The 23,309-nt window shown below is 42.5% G+C and overlaps 1 protein-coding gene across 3 annotated transcripts; it reads left to right on the top strand.

Annotated features, from left to right (window-relative positions):
* The first annotated feature begins 264 nt into the window (after positions 1-264).
* On the top strand, positions 265-22,958 carry gna11b (guanine nucleotide binding protein (G protein), alpha 11b (Gq class)). 3 transcript variants are annotated; one of them, XM_026151405.2, is made up of 8 exons: positions 265-1,589; positions 11,745-11,929; positions 12,515-12,669; positions 13,964-14,092; positions 14,908-15,036; positions 17,288-17,417; positions 17,532-17,685; positions 18,026-22,958. In XM_026151405.2, the coding sequence occupies exons 1-8, from the start codon at positions 1,454-1,456 to the stop codon at positions 18,214-18,216; spliced, it is 1,209 nt and encodes a 402-aa protein (XP_026007190.1). In that variant the 5' UTR covers positions 265-1,453; the 3' UTR covers positions 18,217-22,958. The 3 variants fall into 3 exon arrangements, with proteins under 3 accessions (XP_026007190.1, XP_026007191.1, XP_026007192.1); XM_026151406.2 differs by lacking the exon at positions 13,964-14,092; XM_026151407.2 differs by lacking the exon at positions 14,908-15,036.
* Positions 22,959-23,309: the final 351 nt, after the last annotated feature.

Raw genomic sequence — 23,309 nt, 5'->3', positions numbered from 1 at the left:
AGTGTCCTCATTTGCTTCATGGACTCAGTGAATGAATGAACCCAGTCTTAACAGGCGACACTTGCAATTCTACTATAAGGCCACTAGATGCCGCTGTTATTCCAGCACACTTGACGCTCGCTTCCAATACCCTGCAGGTTATTGATGGAAGGATAAGGAGTGCTTACATATTTAAGCGTTCCTATATATTCTAACATATTATTAAGCTGGAGATAGCATATATGCAACAGGTGCTCTGACTTGGACGACAATAAAAAAAAAACAGCTTTTATCTGGTCATGCTTTTTAGGTTTAGCCTGCATCTGCATCTCATGGATCTAACTTGAGCCCACCCAGAGACCCGCCTCGTTCATTCAATTGGTCTGCCACGAACCTGTTTGGTGAAATCCGCCGTTTGTCAGTCAACACTACTGTATCCTCCTCCTCGCTTGGCATCATCCTGTTGTGTGCCCACCTAGTTCCAGCGACGAACGACCCGAAAGCTTTCTGCTTGAAGTGAATATATTTCTAGCAAAAGCCGCCGGCTCGGCACGCGTTTTTCAGATTTGTTTTCGGTCGTTGTCGTAGCATTTTATTTTATCGTCAAAATGAGCCAAGATGTAATAGGCTGCTGTGTAGTTATTGCTAGCTAGGCAGTCAAATTCCTTCAACCAGCAGCCTGCTGCTTCAATCACTGCGGGTTGACACATTTTAGCCGAGGCGCTGTTTAGTGAGCTAGCGGGCTAGCAGGGCAGCCTCCGTAGTCGTTACGTCTAATTTAGCCAGCGTTAGCTGATGTAGTTACTCGGAAAATAGGCGCAGTGCTGCGGTGTGGCTAGTGCAATATAGATTACCACTCTAATATTAGCCTGCTGACAAGGGGTCTTTACTTTTACAGACTAAACGGGCTTATCTAGCGTTGGGGAGAGTGCACAGATATCAGCTGTTACGGGTTCGGATGTGGCGACTCTGCGGTCTTAAACCACTTTTAGCGGATTGAGAAGATTAAATTAAAGAAGGGTAGAATTGGATCTCCCAGTGACACACGAGGGGTTAATGATATAAACGGGTATTAAGTAGCTAATCTGTGGCAGCTGGAGTCATTTTAATATTAGCTGTATTAAGAGGCGTGCAGGCTGAGAGCATCTCGGGGAGGCCCCACCGTCTCCTGGCTCCCTCCTCCTTGTCCGAATCTCCCGTGATTTGCTGAGATCGCCCGGTTGAAGTCGCAGTTGCTCTCGGCCGGGGGGACAACTTGACAGCGAGGCCCCTTGGCTAGTCTCCCCCCCACCCCCACCCCCTCCCCCAGTCCTATCCATCCACTCGTCCGGTCCGACACTACTACTACCACCACCACCACCACCTCCTCCTCGCTAGAGACAGAAGCGAGGAAACCGGGGTTCGGGAGAAGCTGAAACCGTGGGCAAGTGTTCGTTAGGTCCCGCCTGAACCGGGCTGCCAAAAACCAGAGGGGATGACTCTGGAGTCCATGATGGCTTGCTGCCTGAGCGAAGAGGCGAAGGAGTCGAAACGAATCAATGCAGAAATTGACAAACAACTCCGCCGAGACAAGCGAGACTCCAGGAGAGAGCTGAAATTACTGCTGCTCGGTATGTAGCATGCTAAATCCCAAACGCCCTTTTTAATAGCCATGTTTGTGTCGTTTATGTGGACAGCCAACCTCCTTGGGCCTTCTTGGCGATGCTAGCAGATATGCTGCTAGTTAAGGTTGCTAGCTGGAAGCCTGGTGTGATTATGAGTAAACGTTATGGCATGATTTTCCGAAATGCAGAGCTTGTTTTTGCAACTTGCGTTGGATTTGGCTATCTGGCGTGTGCAGGTGTGAATCTGCATGGCATGCCTAACCAGCGGATCCGTCTCTTTATTCGTGTGTGTGTGTGTGTGTGTGTGTGTGTGTGTGTGTGGATTTTGCATTGGCGTGCAGACAACAGGCTCATTTGGCATCGAAGTTGCGAAGATGTCACCGTTTGCAGGCGACCACATGTTAAGTTATGACTGTCTGATTCATCTCCCAGCTGCAAAACCGCTACTGTCGTTTGTCAGCAGGCGCTGGTTAACTGTGAAGATGGCCACTTGATTTAATCGGGGGGAGGAGGGGGGCTTTGAGTTGATTTCAATAGGTTGCATAACATTTGTACAACTGGAAGACCTTTCAGATCCCTCAGCTAGACCTTGTATGGTGCCCACTCATTCATTGTTACATTTCTGTTATTATTTAATGAGTAACTAGTGTCACAAATCTACACTTGCAGAGGACAAGGATACTGAGGGGCTGGCCCCCTCATCCTGGAGTCTAGCTGAGTAGGTTAGCTATTTTTATAGCAAGTGTGTGGGCAGGTGGGAGCTGCTGTTGGATAAGTTGCTCTGTACTGCATTGATTCATAGTTCTGTGGACACAAAAGGGAACAGTGGACTGTGCTTTCTCGAATGTACTCGCTTACCTACCATATTATAACAGACTAACTTCTTGTCCATTATGTGACCCACCCCCTTCCCTCCATGGCTACTTGAACTAATGCTTGGTGTAAGAGCTTGGGGAGGGGGGTGATAAAAGAATCTCCCTTTTTAGGACAATTGGAATTATCTAGGTTGCATCCTTAGTTTCAAAACGTTTGCTCCCATTTCACGCTCACTAAAAGCAGCCCTGGTTATTTGACATGTGTGTCTCCTTTTTATTTCCCTGGTGAGTACCTCAACTAGGTAAAGTAGGCCATTGATGGGACATAGTTTGCCGTGTGTCGTACATCTTCATCTCTGCTGCACGTTCTTCTACCTGGCTGCCAAGGTGAGCAGGTGAGAAGGGGCGTTTGCTACTCATGCCTGGTGATGAGCTGGATTAATGGAGCTGATTCTAACAGCAGTCTTTTAAACAAACTTTTATGGGTGCATCAGTCTGAAGGACTGAAAGCAAGCGCAAATGGAAACCAGTCACGCTGTAAGTGGACTGTCCTGTGCAAGCTAAAGCTGTCAGTGGACGGCTGGATAAGGACGTGTAAGGCAGGATTAGTCCTGGTTTTAATAGGCTTGGTTAAACACATCTGCTGCTCAGACTTTTTAAGGTGTCACTGACTCCTATTATCCCCTGGCATAATTCTCAAGCCCACAACACTCCGTGCGATCTCGGCCTCTCCACACCTCAGTGGAGGATGGAGACGGTCTCCGTTTTTGAACATTTAACCATCGCATTTCAAAATGGCTGCATTTATTTATTTAATTTTTTATTTTTATTTTTATAAGGCTCCTTACAGTCTGCACTCATTTACCAGCTTGTACATACTGATCGCAGGAACCTGCTGTGGCAAAGCCCAGCCTTGACCTTTGGGAACAGTCTGGGGAATTTTTGCCAAGAAACTGCACAGGAGAGGTGGAATGATATTGAGCACCATCTCACATGATTGAGAAGTTGTTGTTTTTTTTCCTTTTTTTTTTTTTTCGTAATTGGCTACCCTGGATTTCAGCACGTACGGGATGTGTTCAACATGTCAGTTGATCTTCTACCCCACGGCTCAGTGTGCACAGCTTTAGCTTTAATATATAATGTGCAACTGCAGACTCCTGCAGCGTTACACATGAAATTAGTAGATATGCTTTATTAGGTAAAATATCACACAACCTTTTTGCTGATTTGAGCTTTAACATAATAGTGCAGCAGATTTCCTTGTGTATTTAAAAAATGAAGTGATTTTTGGCCCTACATTGACGGAAATATCAGGTCTGCAAGTTAAATGTAACTTTTGTGTGTGTAAATGGGGTCTAATTTACCCAGGCTTACTGTACATTTTGTTTATCAAATGTCCAGTACAGTCAGGAAGATGCTTGAGACTTCTGTAAAACAAAGTAGCAGACTCTTTACCAGAAAAAAAATGTTGATGAATTGTTCTTGCGTGCAAGAAAACTCCAGCTTACTGACAATGAAATGCAGCCTGACATAAGAAACGGCAAATACTTGGCAAATTACCGTCCTAAAGCCCAATCTTAAAATTGATTTTTGCCTGCCCAGAAGTCTAAGATGATTCCGTTACCAGTAAGGTCTTCCTTCCATCCTTCCATCAGTCCATTTTCTCCCACTTATCCAATTCAGAATCGCAGTTGGGCTGGAGCCTATCCCAGCTGTCATAGCGTGAGAGGCACCCCGGACAGGTCACCACTCTGTCAAAGGGCGAGGGATGAACGATTGCTCACATTCACACCTACAGCTAATTTAGTCTAATAATAACTGGCTAATCACCAGTTAACCCAGCCCCGTGCATGTCTGTGGAGTAACCAGGGAGAACATGCAAGAAGAACTCCACTCAGAAAGTCCCCAGCCTGGAATTGAACTCGGGACCTTCTTGCTGCGAGGCAACTGTGCTAACCGCTGTAGCAGCTTCTCATGTTTGTTGTAGATCTGGAACCACATAATGCAGATTGGTAAAGTCTTGTAATTGTTTTAACTCTAGATTGATGTTACTGTAACTGCATATTGCATTCCTGTAACAGCGTTGATTTTCCTCTCACTAATGACAGTCCACCCTCCTTCTGTGCCACTCGCTTACTGGCAGGATGTGCCAGAACAGTTATGTGGCTTGGTTACATCTTGCACCCGACCCAAGCACAAAGTTTCCAGTCTAAGAATACAGGGAGGTTAAATGTTATCATTGTTAAACTGCTAACTCGGAGAATAACCGCTCTTCCAGGGCTGCAGCAGTACCACAGTGTGGCTGCTTGTTGCATAGTGCCATATCAGGCCATACTGACAGCTTCCTGCTCCACAGACCAATGGTTTGCCTCTACTTGGTCAAAACAAAGTGAACTAAGAGCTGTGGCTTTTGCTGCATCGGGTAAATAAACTGCTGGAGCAAGCAAACGGTCAGTAAAGTGAGCTGTTAGGTTAAACATTTTAAGGTTTCCTAAAGTGCTTTTCCAGGATTTTTTTCAGAGTTCAAACTCCCAGACAGGCTGTCAGTTGGCATTTGTGTATGTGCCTGATTATGGAAAAACATCCTTAAAAATAAATTAAGTCTGGCTGGGGCTAAAGTTAACTCTGACACCAAAAAGTTGTGGCCCTCTCTACGGCATATCATTCCAGGCATTGTTTAAGTCGTTTGCCAAGTACTCAGTGATTTCATTGTTCTTTCCTGTGTCAGCAGTACATCTTGTTATACCAGGTTAAGGCATCCTTTTTAGATGAGCAGTGTGATTGAACCAGGAAGGGGATCAAGGGTTAGGCTCACATTTATTGCTGACCTTACTTCTCCTGCCAAGCCATCTTATTTTGATCATATATGGCAATAGGGATTCCTAGATGGATGTGTGTGTGTGTGTGTGTGCGCGCGCACAGTTTTTCGGGGGGGCTTTAATGCCAGTGAATGTGAAGTTCTGCAGCTTTTCCTCAAATCCCCTTTATCATGGTCAGATCTAACGCTTTTTAAATATGAAGGTCGACGTAAGACGTGCTCTGCGTATCTGAGAGTTTCGAAAAATCTGTTTACCATATTTAGGCGATTAATTTTCCACAGAGATGTAAGATAAACTAATATGCACGATTAAAAACCCTTAAAATGCGACAATTGGTAATCTGTTCTCTCTGACAGTTCTTCATTTTATCTCATCGCCTGCAAGACTGACGCATCTACTTGCAAGAAAAAAGATCGAAAACAAAAGCAGTTCTCACTAAACATCTTTAAGGCCTCGTACGTTCTGTGGGGAGACCCCAAACTGTACTTGACAAAACATTTTTTGTTATTTTCAGTGTTTTCCATCATATTTTTTGTGAATGTGTAAAGAAGACAGATATAAGGAGAAAGAGAAATCCACCCAGACGTCATTCCATTCATTTTTTTTTTCTGTCTTGTTTATGTGATGTCTTTTAGAAAAGGTTCACAGCCAGGTCTCAGAAAACTGCAGTGGGATGAGTTGATGAGGCAGTATATGTCAGGCTACATGTTATGTTTTGTATAATTTTGCACCTTTCTGTCTCCTGCCTGGTTAGGATGCCCAGTTTAAATCTTTTACAGAGACGTACGTATGCACAAATTCACCATCGTCGAACTTGGATAGCGTCTCCTTTTACCGTTTTCTCAGCCAGCCTTGCACACGTTCCTTGTCTCGCTCTATGACACCGTGTCTTTTACACATTTTGCTCTCTAGCACGCAGATGAAAGTATACACACACACGCGCGTTCTTAAAAGAGGGTCATGGCAGGTTCTCTAGAGATTTGAGGCTAGATGGAGGCTGTCCCACATACTGCTTGCTTCCCCCCCACAGTCCCCAGACAGGACGGGTACGTAGCCTGCCTTTCTGTTCTCTGCCAGCATCTTCAGTCCTCTCTGTGGTGACAGAGTGGCATGTTCATTCCTGTTTACTCCCACCAGCTGCCGCGTACAGTAAAGCCCACACTTCTCCCTCATCGCAACGTTTCAACTTCTGTCACTTCAATTTTCTGTTTCGAGTTGGATTTGGAAGGCTGTGCCACGCTTACGCTGTGCATAAAGTGGATTTGTTAAATAATTGTAGCAAATAGCCGTGGCATACGTTTACTGCCCATGTGTGGACAGAGTGATGTTCTCTCTCGGTCTGTGATGAGATTCCCTAAAATAAGAACCACAGCTTAAGAAGCGATATCAATATCAAGGATTTGGCTGGTTTTAGTTGGAGCAGCTGAGCACACTGTGTGTTGTAGATTTAAAAAAGGGAAAAAAAATACTCCTGCAAAGTGTTGAATCTTTTGTCGAGTGAGGTTTCTTTTATTCTTTCTTTTTCCTGCCATTTTTGTTGCTCACCCACTCGCACTCTGCCACTCAACACTCATTGCATACACACTGGTAAACAGACAAGGCCATCCTAAGATGGTGAGATGAAGACGCGTGAGAGTGTGTGTATTATGTGCAGCGCTTGCTTATAGCACGCATGTTCGATTTACAGCTCCGACACCCACGTACGCGGAGCACTCGGCAGATGCAGAGGCATCGGCTCAAAGCCCGTAGAGTTATACCGAGATTCTGACGGAAGGAAGCACAATGAACACAGAGCAAGCGACCATATATCTGACAGGGAGAAATGGCCCTCCTTGCTGTGTCCTTTTTTTGAAGTCTTTGCAGGGAAAGGGGGTAGAAATGGGACATCACAGTGGAGGTAACATCCATGCCTTGAGGTTGACCACAGGATCTGTGTGTGTGTGTGTGTGTGTGTGTGTGTGTGTGTCCACAGTTGGTTAGGCAGGTGGTGTGTGTGTTGCATAGCTGCAGGCTGCCTTGGCTCAGTCCCTTTCCTTTGTACGCCTGAAAGAGGCCAATTTCCAAGATGAATATGTGAAAGCTTAAGACCCTCGCTACATTTTTGCTTAGCCTTCTCATTTTTTAAAAGTTTTCCCAGGTGCTGACAAAAACGTATAATGCCTACATGATGCCAGTTTTGTCAGTATCTTAACCTTGACTGTGTTTATGCAGACGGTTTCTCTGTGCTGAGATTTGATTGCCACGTGCTGACTGAAAGGACCGTTGATAAACCCAGATAAACATGTGCTGTTCATAGCAATGGACAGTTATATTTTGGCGTGTGTGTTTTTGTAGCTTGCCATCACCAGTGTGTGAATGGGTGGATGACTGGATATGTAAAGCGCTTTGGGGTCCTTAGGGACTAGTAAAGCGCTATATAAATACAGGCCATTTACCATTTTTGCATGCAAATTTACAGCAATGCCGATGACTTCCTGTTCATCGAAAGCAGCGACTCGTTTTGCATGGGGAGGTCAGGTTTAGCAGAAATGGGCACGCTTGTGAACAAGGCCCTGTGGCGGCTGCGTTTGAAGCAGGCTGGGAGATTTATAAGATGAGCAGACTGTGTAAACAAAGCAATGCCTTCGTGTAGGTGTGCGCGCACACGCCGGGGCTCAACCAAAACTGCTGCACCAAGACAGCAGTGTGTCAAGTCTATCAGGGGTTGTGTCACAAGCTGACATCAGTTGCGTTATGTAAAGGCTTATGAAAGCTATCCTGGCAATGGAATATACAGGTGTAGTGCTTGCTGCCTTTTTAGTTGATGGGGAGCTGTACTGCTTGCGTACTGTTATCATTTCAGCGCCTCTTTGTAATTTGGGTGTTGAGAGCAAGTTTTTGTTGTGTGCTTATTGTCATCGGGTTACCCTCGAGTGAGACTTTGGTTTTTTGGAACAAAGCTCATCGGTTCTGCGAAGAGAGTAGTGTTGGTGTGTGTGTGGGCTGTGTAGTGTACCTTGCACTGTTGCGCTGGGACACAATCTCCACTCTTTCTTTTTGGCTCTCTCTCACAGTACCTAGAAGAGAGCTCAGTGTGTGTGCGCGCGCGTGTGTGCGCGTGAGCTATTAAAAGGTGACCTCCTTTTTCTAGGTCATTACCAAAAAAGAATGGATGGATTCTAGTTATGAATATCCAAAATTCTTGACAGAGAGGGATGAGAATGGCGAGGCATATTTCTTGCCTCAGGGAGGTTATGAGGGGAGCGAGGGGTGGGGGCGTGTTAGTGGGGAAGAGTTGGTGAGGGCATGGAAATGGCTGTGGCTGACACTAGTACAATTTTTGGGGAGGAAAAAGCGAGGACAGAGGCTTGTAGTGTGTTGTCTGGGGAAAAGAGGGACATGATAGTTAAGGGAACACAGCGGAGGGAGATCTTGTGATGGGGTCACGAGAAATAAATCAGACATTAGGCTGGAGAGTGATCCTCTTGCTCCTTCGGTGAGCCGGTCTGCAGTCATTGCCAATGCAGCCCTGTTGCAAAGAATACGCTCTCTGTGTTTGACTTCTTTTGTTAGGCCGACCAGCGTGTAGCTTTCACTGCAGTGCATTGATTCATCCAGGAGAAATGAAGATGGTGCTTTTTGCTTTTTTTTTTTTTTTTTTTTTTAAAAAACCACTGAACTATAAAGCCTGTCTAGTCTGTTATCCTAAATTGGGCATTTTGTTGGATGAAGGAGAGCCATTTTCCCCTTATGGATAAAGACTTTAGATATAAGAAATATATTTTTGAGATTAAGCTGTTTCTTCTCCATTGACAGGAAAGTGATTATCTCTCCCATTCCTTTCACTGTCCTAAGGTGTCAGAACCCCCTGACCTCAGACCATACCCCCTCTCCCGCCCATCCCAAATGTTCTGCTTAACCGAGGCCCTTCTTCTCTGCGGTGAACCAAAATATGAAGAGCACAGAGCGAGCCTGAGGGGCTCGCAGTTATATTTACTGTCTGCTACGAAAGAGAGGAGAGAGAGAAGGGGCGGATGGGAGGGGTTTAAAAAAGAAGAGGAAAAAAAGAAAACACAGGAACGCAAAAAGAGGGAGACAGAGGAGGGGTTGCTATGGTAACGGAAATATGGCTGCTCTTCAAAAACCTTGAATGTAGGTGGTGGTGAGATGAGTGTAGCCTATGTGTGTTGTTTTTTTTTTTTTGTTTTTTTCCCACGTCTTTCGTCTTTCCCTCTCAGTTCTGCAGATATCATTGATGTGCTGGATCCTGTTTGATATCACTGAGAACTCAAATGCCATCAGCCTGTTTGTTTTTAATATTTATTTATTTTCATGGCCTGAGGGTAAGGTTTTTAGGCAGTATGCAGACCTTAGAGGGCTATTGTGAAATGTAGGTTAGGCCTAACAGACCACCAATCGAGTGGGGGGTTTTTTTTTTGTTTTTTTTTTTTAATTTAATTTTTTTCGGGATATAGAAAGGCTTAAAGTGTTGTTTTTGTTGTCTTTAACTGAAGGAAGAGTATGCGACTCTGACGGTGAAATCAGGGATGTTTTGGTATCAAAAGGTACATTTTATCTTGGCTGTTATGATGTTTGAAATATTGTAATAGTTTTACTTCCAAATATGGAATCAGGAGGGCAGGAAAGAATCACTGAGTGAGTTTCGCCCTTTGCCAAAAGATGACAGCAGGGGTCGTTGTCAGAGGCAGTTCACTGTTAGATGCTGGATATAGTAGGGCAAACTGTCTTAATTGTCTTCATTAAATTAGCTCATATTTCCTTCACTCATCCCTCCCCTTTTTTTTTTCCCTAGAAATATTTTTTGAATTGTTTACTTGGCAAACTGTGGAGCAACTTCCTGACACTAGACAAAGAAGCTTTGACATATGTGCACCCCTAATGAGTTTAGTTAATCAGTTTGGAATGTCAGTCAAGGGATTTTATAACAAGTTGACTAAGGACTCGTATGAGCATCCCGTATTAATATAATTTTGAGAAAAACATTGTCTATCCTATTAATTACCTCGAATGTCAAGTAACTAAACAGAAAAACGGACTGCAGCATGTCTGAGTTCATGTTACAGGTTCGGCTCTGGGTCTTGGCAGAAATGAGGGGTCTGATTTTTCAATATGAAAATGGGACAGTTCAGTGGCATCGAATAGGACTGGGTAGTGATATAGATTAACACCTCAGTGACAACAGATGCGATTTTATTCACAATATATTTCCTCTTCTTGTTGTTTTTTTACTGTTAAAATCTTTGCGGCTTTCTGTGTGTAACACACTGGTAGTTCATTGCTGTGGCGGTGACACATGAAGAGCGAACCATAACATCTTGTCTTGTGGATTTGGTTTTTGTGGAGCCTTTTTTTTTTTTTTTTTTTTTTCCCCTCCCCTGTTATTTCTCACTTCTTGTCTGCCACGTTTATATGAATGTAGACTAAGTAGTAGTGTATACTGTGATGAGTAATTTATAAGCTCTCGTACCCAGCAGCGAGCTCTAATGTGTCCTGGGTCTATCCCCAGGCCATTTCCTTATAGGACCTTACCTCACCTAAGGAAGTGCACATCAGGCATCCCCTTACCCGGCTCATTTCAATGTGGAGGATTAGCAGCTTTAATCTCGGCTCCTCCCGAACAATCAACCTCCTCAACATGTCTCAAAGGGAGAGCAGAGATACTCTTTGGAGGAAGCTGATTTCTGCCACTCGTATCTGCAAGCTGATAGTAATTGGTGAGGGTGGGAACATAGGTTGATCTGTAAATTGACAACTTCATGTCCATGCTCAGCTCTTTCTTCACCACAGTAGATCGGCACCACTTGCATATCATTGCTGATACTATAGCAATACATCAGTTGGTGTCCCGCTGCACAGTCCTCACTCTTACACACGGTCCTAAGTTACTTTAATTCTTCCACTTGGGTAAGAAATTCATCTCGAGTTTAGATTGGGTGGTCCACCCTTTTTCCAGCTGAGAAGCATGGCGTCAGCGGTAGAAGTACCAATGTGAACCAGACTCTTAGGACAGATGAACATGGAGGAATTGGTTGGTAACAACAAGCAAGTACCCATACTCCCACAGGACACCTTAAGGGACACAGTTGAATGTTTTCTCGAAGTCCACAGAAGACTTATCAACTTCCACTGCACAAATTTATTGGCAGAGCATTGGCATCGGCTCATTATCCTTAACTGCCATTGGCTATTTTCAAATAAATAGTTGACCTGTCAGTTCTGGATATCTTATGTTCAGGTATGATTGAATTTGTGTTCAGTCAGAGAACTAAAAGGAAAGCTAAGATTTTTGTTTCCTTGGCACATGTGAGACTTTCTCTTACTGTGCTCTTTACCAGTTTGGTGTTGCCATTTTTGGATTATACTAGAGTAGCTTTGCATGATCTAAAGTTCAAACTAATCCCAATTCATCTTTTACTTTGTCTTGATCGAGCCTCGGTCTGCTTACTGTTGCAATTTTGCTTTGATTGGGGACCCTCACGATAGGTGTGACCCACACTGTAACTATGATCCTGTGTCTTTGTGCTCAGGTACAGGAGAAAGTGGCAAGAGCACCTTCATCAAGCAGATGAGGATCATCCATGGAGCTGGATACTCTGATGAAGATAAAAGAGGCTTCATTCGACTTGTTTATCAAAACATCTTCACCTCCATGCAGTCCATGATCCGCGCCACTGAGAACCTCAAGATCCCCTACAAATATGAAGACAACCGGGTAAAGGCTATTGTGGTTTTCTCCTGTTAACTTTTATTATTTTAAAAGAGCTTCCATGCCTCTGTGCAATGAGGATTTTGTAAGATTCCCTAAGAAATCGACTAGTGCAGATTTATTTATATTGCTTTCTTTTATAGGGACGGGTCAGGAATGAAATTTATTAGTTCGTCAAAAGTGAAACTGAAGCAGTGTAGCCCTTTTTTTTCTTTTCTTTTTTTTTTTTGGACGACATCCTCAGTGCAGATGCCATTTTCTTTCTTCTCAGAGTTTGACCAACTGTCTTTTTTAAAATCTTTCCAAGAAAGAACTTCTGGCACGCAAGAAGTGATGCATTTAGTTTGTCTAGCAGAAACATTATCTTTGGAAAAAGTAGAATAGGTGGGTGGTTGGGATCGGATGTTTGGTCTAAACAGACAGTGGAAAAAATCTGCTGTTTGCAGAAATATCAAAAGTCTACAGCTGAAAACTGAAATGACTGGATAATTCTTGTAGTTTTTAAAAAACATAGATCTATATTTCTGTTTGCTGTGTTGTGGCCATGTATGTCAGATCTTTTGTTACTTACTTCACCTTTTGTCTTCCCAGGCTAATGCTATGCTTGTGAAGGAGGTGGACATTGAGAAGCTCAATAGTTTTGAGCAACCATACATCACAGCTATTAAAACCCTGTGGGCTGATCCAGGAATCCAGGAGGCCTACGACCGTCGCAGAGAATACCAGCTCTCTGACTCCACAAAATAGTACGTCTTTTCACCTCGCTTTGCAGACGATGGTCATGGTATCTGTGTAATGTTTCAGAATGTTATTTATGAGCTGCATGTAATTTTTGTCTGTAATGCTGGTTTGGGAACATTTGTCACCTATTTAACCATTTTATTTTTGGCCTTGTGTAAGACCCATCTTGTTTGGTATCAGTTTTAAATTACTATAATTTAAGTGTAGTCGATGACTGATGTATTTTTTATTTTTTTTAAAATGAAAAATAAGTCTGTTCCCAAACCTGCATTAAAAATGTTGCATTGGTCTCATCTCATGTGAAAATGAAATGAGACCAACCAAGAAATGAGAAATATGATGCGGGGGTGCCTGTGCTTAATTAATGTGAGACTGAGCAGCTGCAATATAAAGAGCTGTTTCACTAAATTCAAGGTCATTGTTTCTCTCTGCGAAGCTAGGTTCAGCCTGACGTAAGTTTAAAAATATATATTTCATGATTTTGGGGGGGAACTGACACTGTGTGTAGCAGGGACACAGTTGTCTTCAGAGGTCAAGATGCTAATTTTCAGAGTAATTAAGGTGTGGTTGGATGTGTGGGGTTGGTGTCAGGTTCTGTGTGGGTTTCAGTGTATATGCTGGGCAGAGCAGCACATTAGCCTTTTGTCCACTGGAAAATTTGGCTGACAAATTACAAAAATCTCCTGTTTATTTGACAATCTCTCATGAAAATGGCACTATTTAGCTTTTAATTGATATTAGTGTAATTAGTTGTACGAGGAAAAAAAAGACTTGTTATTGGAGAGAGACTGATTTCACTGGCCCATCCAACTAAATAAGAATAAACACTGAAACCACTATGGAGCCCCTTATTTTACCCTGAGCTTGAGCTTCATGCAGTCATCAGTGAAAACACACTAAAGTAAGTCTTACAGTAGCTTCCAATTTCTGTGTCCAGATTGGCTAGAAACGGTGCCATTTGTCTTTAGAGAAAAGATGCACTGCTAGTAATTGTTTAAAAAAAAAAAAAAAAAAGAAAAAAAGAAAAAAGAACTTGGTAAGGTGTACACCCTTTGTGTCACAATACATGACTCCAGGGTGCAAAGCCAAAGGCCATCGCTCACTCTTTAGTGCCCCCTGGTTGTGCTTGCTCTGTACTGCAGGTCAAGTTTGTGTGCATGCAGATGCGTTTGCAGTTTGACATCAAATATGTAAGGTTTGTATTTGTTTAAGCATGCGTATGACAGAATGAAATGCAAGTAAATCATTGAATGATGTCTTCAGTTCAGTGTTATCCACACTGTTCGTGTATATCTCCAGTTACCTTAGTGATATAGACCGTGTGACTGCGGAGGGTTATGTTCCCACCCAGCAAGATGTACTGAGGGTCCGTGTTCCCACCACGGGTATAATAGAGTACCCGTTTGACCTGGAGAACGTCATCTTCAGGTACTCCCTCAAGGCACCAGGACTGCAGCGTCACCATGACTAGAGGACACAAACCACTGACTGTCAGTGTAAAAGAAGTAGCTCAGAATCATTTATTTCCAAAAAAAAGATTAAAGTTGGGACAAACAATACTAACATGAGTAGATTGCTTTGTCCTATGAGGCTATCAGTGGTTTGTGTGTAGCATCGTCTTCTAGTTCTGGCCCCAAGGGGAAAGGAGAACCTAAGGCCAGACATGTTGCACTGAAGGGAGCAGCAACAAAGTACAGATAAAGAAGGATTAGGCAGAGATGTCAAAGATTCTCCAGGAATTTGTCATGAAATATTAGACAATTGGATGCACATTGAAAGGCAGAAGAATTTAACCTTTAAAGAAACAAAGGGGAATATGTTTCCCGTTGTCCTTGATGTCAGACTTGTCCAATCCTTGTTTATCTGATACAGGTGCTGCTGTTTCCGCTGCTAAAGTCACTGCTGCTGTCACCGATGCCACCTACACTGTCTGCACCACCATATTCCACAAATGTCTTGACCTCAGTGTCCATGGTCAGTTAAAGATAAACTGCTAATGTCAAAGCTCTGGGAATAGTGTTGGTGGAGCAGTGGCACTAACACCTTTTTGTTTCTGTGATGCGGCCTTTTCTGTGAGTCTTCTTCAACAGGACTGATCCACACTTTCCTGGAATGGCTGTGGTGTTGCGGTAATTGCCTGCCACGCTTTATATAACTGTTTTCCTGTCTCTCCCCTCCCTCCCTCTTTTTTTTTTTATTTTTTTTTATTTTATATTCCTTTTTCCTGACTGGCTCGTTTGTAGTTATCTTTCGGATCTGGATCGTATTTCAGATTCCAACTATCTTCCCACACAGCAGGATGTACTCAGGGTGCGCATCCCCACTACAGGAATCATAGAGTACCCCTTCGACTTGCAAAGCATCATTTTCAGGTAGAAAGACGGCTGTTTTGGCTGCGTCCATTCATGTTTTGTCGTGACGTCATTAACTCATTTGATGTTTTATTTTTATTTTTCTTCTCCCCCAAGTCCCAAATAAACCATCTATTTTTTTCCTCACAATGACTGAAAATAACTCAACACTTTTGATTTATCAATGCGGGTTCTTTGTCTGTATCCCATCCCATACTCTCTTCAATCATTAAAAAGTAGAAGTTGTCATCTTTTTACAGTCTCCCATAGTTACGTACCTACCTGGCGCTATGAACAGCAGTCACATGCACACAAATCACAGTCCCCTAATGAAACAAAGTCCTACATTTTGGTGCCCGGTCTCTGTAAATGGGTCACCTCCTCTATTCCTCTTCCTCTCCGGCTGGCAGAAGAAACGAGGTCGTCCTCTCCGCGGTGGAGGAATGTTATTTCGGGCAGCAGGTCCTGCAGGGCCTATATTGGCCCTGGGTCTCTGTGGACCACTGTGGACTGGGCCACCACCAGGGGGCACCAGTGAGCTGTGACTTTAAGCTTATTTGTACGACTGCTCTGAAGGCAAGTACCTGTGCATCCAGAGGTGCTTGAAAATACTCTGATATAAATTGGAGAGATGCCATTTATCTGCTGTTTCATCAGGCAAATGTTCTTGACTTCAAAGATTTAATTAAATCAATTGTCACAAAGGGGCTTAATGAAACTGGGACCTACAGTCCCAGATGAGTGAAGGCTGACCTTGTCAAGGAGAAGCTCAAGAAACCTGAAACCACATGAGGACTCAGAGTATCTCTTAGGTTTAATCTTGACTCTAAATGCTATGCCTATGACTGGCTTCAGACTTTTTTTTTTTTTTTTTTTAAATTTTGGCTTACCTACTGCCAGCACATGTGCTGAAATCAAACTGAAATGCAAATTTTTTTTTTATTTTGTAAATTGCCTTCCATATCTTTGCTTCCAACACGCTCTCGGCTCTGCCTCCTGTCCTCTGTCACGCCCCCCTCCCCAGCTCTTGTTTTATCCTGTCTTATGTCTCTCTGGTGTCCTTTTTGTCTTTAACTGTGCTTCAAAGCATTTACAACTGTTATGTTCTACTCTATCGCACACACTGGGGAAGGGTGAGAAAGCTTTGTAGTAGTGAAAAATGTGTTATGAGCTTCTATTTTCAACATGACACACAAACAGAAGTACAGACTAATCTGTTATCAACTAAAACAGTTAACTGTTGCTAGGGCCATAAAGAGTTTCAGGTGAATATGCCACAATACGCTACTAACTATATGAGACTACTGAACAGTTAAAATTCACCTATGCACCCACCTGTGCATGTTAGTGGTCTATAATACCTGTTACATACTGGGTGGGGTTAGCAATACTGAGGAGGCAACAATTTCTTGTATGGACATAACTGGAATGACTGTTTTTGTAGTTTCTTTGGTTCATGTTTGTAACTTGGGCATTTAGCAAACAATAAAAGTAACACAACTTCCTAAGTTCCTTCCTGTTTCTATTGTCTGTCTTAAATGGAAAGCTTGCCTGGTGGCGTGCATGACTCACACACAACAAAAACACGTGCACGCTCCACATCTGTGTCTGTGTGTGGGTTTTTGTTTTGTTTTTTGTTTTTCCTGTATAGAGAGATCTGTACACTGATACACTTGAAAGTATTTCAAAGAAGATGTTGAATCCATCAGGGTTCTTGTTTCAGCAACTTTAAAATGAAGTTAATAGGACCAAATCTTTTAACAAATGGTCAGGACCCAGAATAAATGTTGGGCCTATTTCTGCTGTCTCTTAAAAATGACAGTGAAAATATGCTTTGATGGGTCCCTGGATGAAAGGCTGAATCTTTTATGTAGGTCATATGCAGAAAATGTTTAAGGGGGATGTACTCCAGTGAGAGAGTTCTTCTGTTACTCAAAATGGAATGAAACAGAAGTGTATCTTGTTGAAAAGGCCAGGTTATTAAGTTGTGTATTAGTAATTCATAGAATATGCAAGATTTACGCTTGTGTGAGTTCACTAAATGCGTCTTGATGGATTCAAAATCTTTGCAGAATCTGTAAGAATAAGCTTCTCATGCCTTGCTAGAGTGCGAGGACTCTTGAGAGCTTAAACTTTTGTTTAACACTAAGCACTCTTTTAGTTCCATTAATCACTTACCATAAACTAGGCCACCCAAACTTGCATGCCAATTTATTTTTCCCCCCTTCTTTTTTTCACTTTTTATTCTCCTTCGCCTTCATCCTGCCATCAGGATGGTAGATGTAGGGGGCCAGAGGTCAGAGAGGAGGAAGTGGATTCACTGCTTTGAGAATGTCACTTCCATTATGTTTCTTGTGGCGCTGAGTGAGTATGATCAGGTCCTGGTGGAGTCAGACAATGAGGTAAGTGCGACAAATGGTTTGTATTTAGAGTATTCTGGATATTTTAGTCTGAAGATGACTTCAATATTGACGCCAAATTAACATTCTGTTTCTGCTCAACACTGTTCTCATCAGAACCGCATGGAAGAGAGTAAGGCTCTGTTCAGGACTATCATTACCTACCCCTGGTTTCAAAACTCCTCTGTCATCCTCTTCCTTAATAAGAAAGACCTGCTAGAGGAGAAGATCACCTACTCGCACTTGGTGGACTACTTTCCCGAGTTTGATGGTGAGATCATCTACGTGTTTGTGTTGAGTGATTGACACATGCGTTTGGTTCCTGCTAGAAATCAGACTTGTCACAATATCATCGCTTTCGATTGATATTCAGATGAGGGATTTAAAGATGTGCACTGTGTTGGTTATTCTGTCAAAGACATGGATGATAGCAGTGTTAAAGTGATAAGCATCATATGTGCCAGTGTGACGTTAGTAAAACTGGGTTTGACTCAGCTGAGCTAATCCACAAATCAGTTTGAAGCAACTTTTCCTTAGTGTGGACCAAAGTTGTGAAGGTGACTTGAAGTACAATGCACACTCGCACATCCTCACCCATTTCTGCATTTTAGGTCCCCAGAGAGATGCACAGGCGGCGCGGGAGTTTATCCTCAAGATGTTTGTGGATTTAAACCCAGACAGCGACAAGATCATCTACTCTCACTTCACTTGTGCCACGGACACTGAGAACATCCGCTTTGTGTTTGCAGCTGTCAAAGACACCATCCTACAGCTCAATCTCAAAGAGTACAACCTGGTGTGAGGGCTCAAATGCGACGCACATCTCCTCCCCCACTGCACAAATGCACACCTCTTTGGGAATGTGCCGTCAGCTCCACATGCATTACACAGCACATCACTCCAGCTCACATACACAAACACACACAGCCGCAGATGTGCTCGCATGCACGCACACAATCCCTCCCCCAACAGAACCGTTTTTTTTGTTTGTTTTTTTCTCCCCCTTTCTCCCAGTACAGTGAACCCACAGATCCTCCCACCTGCAGACGTTGCCCCTCTTCTTTCACCAAAGCCTCTTCCTCCTCCTCTCGGCAGCTTGCTGTGTTAGTCTTCAGTCCTCCCAAAGCTGCTCTGTGTGTGTGGGTGTGGATTTGGCCCCGGCTGCTGGCTCTGGCACACAAACCTTTCACACGAGCTATACAGTGACTGGAGGGGATTTTGGTGTGAGTGCGTGTGTGTGTTTGTGTATTGGGGGCATCATTGATTAGAGAGGATCTGTGTTTCGGTGAATAGCGGCATCATACCCCCTGGCCCTTCGGAGTTTACCTTCAGCAGTGCGAGAGCAGATCCTCCGTCGTCTCCTTTCCACGCTCCTGCCAGTGTGGAATTAACAGAGTTCCATATTTTCTGACACAATCCGAGGACCTGAGAGATACTTCAGAGCGACTCGGTGGGGGACGGGACTGAGGATTCTGTCTCCATCTTGCGTCTATGAATGTACCCACCAGTGTGAGCATCGCAATCACAAAAAATAGAAAAAAATATATATTATGAAGTAAATGCATATGTAAACACTTAAAACATGAAGGGGGGAGGAGGGAGGGGAGCAGGAGATGGCTAATCAAAATCTGTTAATTGCTGAGATTTGTAAAAAAACAAACAAACACTTTTTAATGTATTTAACAAGTATGATTAAATGGAGTGGTTGTAAGAAAATTTTGCAAGGCGACACAAATTTAAAGAAGCAACCAGAAATTTACATGACAATAGGTGTCCTTTTAAGATCTTTTTCTTTTTTATGTTTAAGTTGATCACATGCTTCCCTCCTCCAGATGTTATCTATATGGATTCACAGGAACAATCTTCCAAAGTATCATCAGTGAATCTGGCTCCACTGGTACCCATCCAATGCCCCATTATGAGACACTAAGTAGCGGGTGAGAGGACAGCTGCTTTCAATGAGGCTCTGCTCTGATTGGTGGAAGCGGATGCGGAGGGGAGCTGATGTCATCAGTGTTCAGAGCACATCTGCAGCTCGGGCTGCGAGTAGCTTAATTCCACAAAAACAAAAAAAGCTGCAGTGCCCGCACTCTAAGGCACGAGTAGAATCCATGCGGTAACATCTGATGACATCACTCAGCCGTCCAATCAGACACACTTCCTATAATGGGAGGTGCTTCTGTTTACTTTCCTTAATTTGTTTTTTTTTAAACTGTATAGTCACTTTGTTTATAAAAAGAAAAAAAAAGATTGCTTAATGTTGAGTGATTTAGAGGAAGGGGTGGTTATGAACCTTTCACAGAAAACACACTAAAGTCTGCAAATGTTTGTGTATATCTGTTTGTAAATACATATACACAAAACACTCCTGTACAGAAACGCTCTGTGGTACACCATCTTTGGCCAAAAAAAAACAAACGTACAAAAAAAGTATTCACATACATATTTTTCTTTTGTGTTTTTCCTATGAATTTATGGTAGTATTGATACTGTGATTATGGATTTTTGTTCACTTGATTAATAGGACTACACGCAGCTGATTGGTGTTTAGGAAACAAGCGGCAAGGGCGCAAGAAAGGGGGATTTACTCCCAACCAGCCTCAGAACACCTCACTACTCCATTAGCTCTGTCTCTAGAGTTATTCTAACTAGGGCTGGTTTAAAAAAGAATCTTCACAGTATGGGGACAAGATCATTTTAAAAGTAATTAAAGATTTTTTTTTTTTAATTTATTTAATTTATGGACCAGGTTTGAAGGTGTTGATAATTTGACTGCTTTCGATTTTGTTGAGTTTGTTTTTCCTCTCCGCCTAACTTGAGTCTGAACTGCTGTAAAAATGAATGTCTGGTAGTGTAAGGATCTTATTTCTGCTTTCTCTTTCTTATTGAGACCTTTCCAGTTGTACTTGCGATGACATCTCCATTCATGATGAACCTGTTTTTCTTTAGGAGCCCTCACATTTTCATTTTTTATTTTAAGAAATTCATATTTTTCTGTTTATAGATGCAGTGCTGTAATGAATACCTAAGAAAATGTACAGTGTGAACATAGTTGGATTTTTTTTTTCTTCTTTTTTTGGGGGGGGGGGGGGCGGGACGGGTCTGGCTCGTGAGTAGTGCCAGTGAAGTATGGATATACTTCCTTTTTTTTTTTTTTTTTTTTTTCTTCTCTCTCCTTCCAGTGTCTTTGACCTTTTCTACAGGTGACTTACCCTTCATCCTCATTAAGGGCTATCACAGTGCATAAGGCATCAGACAGTGGGGAGTGGAGTACAGGACCACAGTGAACCAAGTCATCCAATACTAATGTGTTTATAAATGGAGATTACTTGCAGTATGTGCTTTAAGAAGTATAGGCAGGGTGTTTGTGTGTGTAGAGAGTTTACCACCACTAAGCAGTTTTCTTAATGCATTTAAGTATCGGGCCCTACGGCCAACCTGATCTTCACTACGTTTTGTTTGCATTGGTATCACAGAGTTACCTGTGACACCCTGTGCAGTATAGAAACACTTATCAGTAAAGACACTACTACCAGGACAAGTATTGTGTGTTTTCCAGAGTATTTGAGCTATAGATGATAGCCAGGAATTTATTTTTAATTTTGTGTGTGTGTGTGTGTGTGTGTGTGTGCGTGCGTGCGTGCGTGTGTGTGCGTGTGCGTGTGCGCGTGCGCATATTTTCACCTGTCCACATTTAGACGTTGATTTTCTAGGCAGCCATTACTGTCAGCTGAAGCCAGTAGAGGGGTCTGATTTGCTCCAAATTCGGCCTTTCTTTGCGTAGAAGTTGTTGTTGTCGTGTGATAGCTACCTCTTAAATCATGGACTTGGGCACATAAACTTGGGCAACTTTTCCGCATTGTCAGACTCTGCTGCGTTATCATGTAATTACATAGACAACACTAAATATTCCCTGAGAAGTGGGAACTTTTTTTCTAAAGCCCCTTAACATTTAAGTTTCTTGAAATCCTCATCCACTATCCAAGAGCAGAGGTCTGTGGAAATTTACAGTTTCTCTGAAGTGACTTGTTTGTTTTCTTTTTCTTTTTTCTTTTAAATGAGCGGAAACCAAAGGCTACACAAGTCAGTAGTTCAACTTAAAATGTAGGTATGCTTCAAAAGTGCTAAGTGGTGAAATAATGTCTGAACATTAATGTATACATATATATTTAAAGAAAAAACAACACCAGTGTGGTTCTTAATGGCCATTTCTGTCTGCTGAAAATGACCCTGCTTTTGCGGTGACAGCCAACTATTTGGTCTGCTGTCTTAAGGAGGAAATGAAGTGGGATGACTAAATCTGTATAAATCCCCAAGTATTTATCAGTAGTTGTGTTATTATTTACTGTGTGTGGAGTGCAGCTCGCTTTATTGGTGACGAACCATTTCGAACTTGACTCTTCAACTCTGGCACATGGTGAAGGGCCACGTGGCTGTCGGTGTGGGTTTGTTAGCAGGCCAGCGTTGCACAGCATGTTATTTTTGTGACACATTTTTGTCTCAACATATGAGCGGGAAAGGGGGAGGGCAGTTGTTATGATAAATAATTATCCTGTCTTTAGCATTAACTTGTTAAAACAAAAAAGACTGTTTTCACTACAACACTTATTTATTGCCTTTCATTGCCTTGACTAACAAGAGATGGTAAACCTGGCCCTGTGCGGTTTTCCTTTTGCCACGTTTGGGCGATCAGGGTTGTGTGGCGCCCCCTTCCCATGGGCTCGTTGTTGGACTAAGGGGCATCAAACGTATCTTTTGGACATCAGTGTAAAGTTGGTGCATACTCAAATATTTCCCCCTCCCCTTTTTTTTTTTTTTTTTTTTTTGGTGATTTATTTATTTTTTCTTCCTCTTTCTCTGTATGATAAGACATTACCAGAACACTATTTTAGGACCACTTGATTTAATTTCCCTCACTCAAGTGAAACCCGAAGGTCAATTGTGTAGTGGTGTGTGTATAAAATGCTGTTTTGTTTGTTTTCTTTCTCTTTATTTTGTATGTAAACCAAATGTAAATTATGTATTATACTGAGTGTGCCAACCCCACTCTCTCTAGAGCCAGGCTCTCTCTCCAAGTGCCAACGCTGTGGTCATTTATCAAAAGGGCCACCACCCGAGATGGTCCCCCTTTTTAAATAAAACACACCAGAGACTAAAAGGATCCATGATTTAAGTACACACGAAGACTTTATTCTGTATTTAAGATCGAAGATTTAGGAGATAATCTGCTGTTTTCTAAGAAACTGTAATTATAATTGCATGTGCTGTTTATTTTGTGTTGGAAGTGAGGGCTTGGATGTTTTCACTGAAGCAGAGCCCTTTTACGAAGGGGTTTCAGTCAGTTGGTTATTATCAATTTATTGATTTACATAACTCTTGCCATATTTTTTTTTTTTTTTTGTGTTTCATGTATTTGTTTCAACCACTGTTGCCTGATCCTCATTCAAACATGAACATGACTTATGATCATTGCCGCCTTCTAAGAGAGAAACATAATGACAAGGTATCTGTTTTAAATTGAAATAAATTTGTTCCTATACTTGCTGATGATGTGTTGCGTGGGTTTTATATCTTCAGTTGAATAAAAATCGAATTCTGATTGGTAATGTCAAGTTGATGATTAAAGCCGGGGTAGTCTGTATTTATTTGAGATCTGAAAGAGCATGACCTGGATTCATTTTTCTTCCTTACTTAATTTTTGGGGGCATATTAGGCTTTGTTAGACAAGACTATGTAGGTTAAATGGGATCGTGAGAAGGTGAGTGTCACAAACTTGAACCCAGATTATTACTCAGGATTATAGGTACATGGGTTTCCTGCCTGGGGTCTTTGACCAGTCACAGGTTTTTAGGGACTGTACATCCCTAGAAGACGATGATGATGATGATGATAAAG

The sequence above is a fragment of the Astatotilapia calliptera genome, chromosome 19 (genome assembly GCF_964374335.1).
Source record: "Astatotilapia calliptera chromosome 19, fAstCal68.1, whole genome shotgun sequence".
Taxonomy (NCBI): Eukaryota; Metazoa; Chordata; class Actinopteri; order Cichliformes; family Cichlidae; genus Astatotilapia; species Astatotilapia calliptera.
The sequence above is the reverse complement of the archived record's forward strand: the minus strand, read 5'-3'. Positions and strand labels throughout refer to the sequence as shown.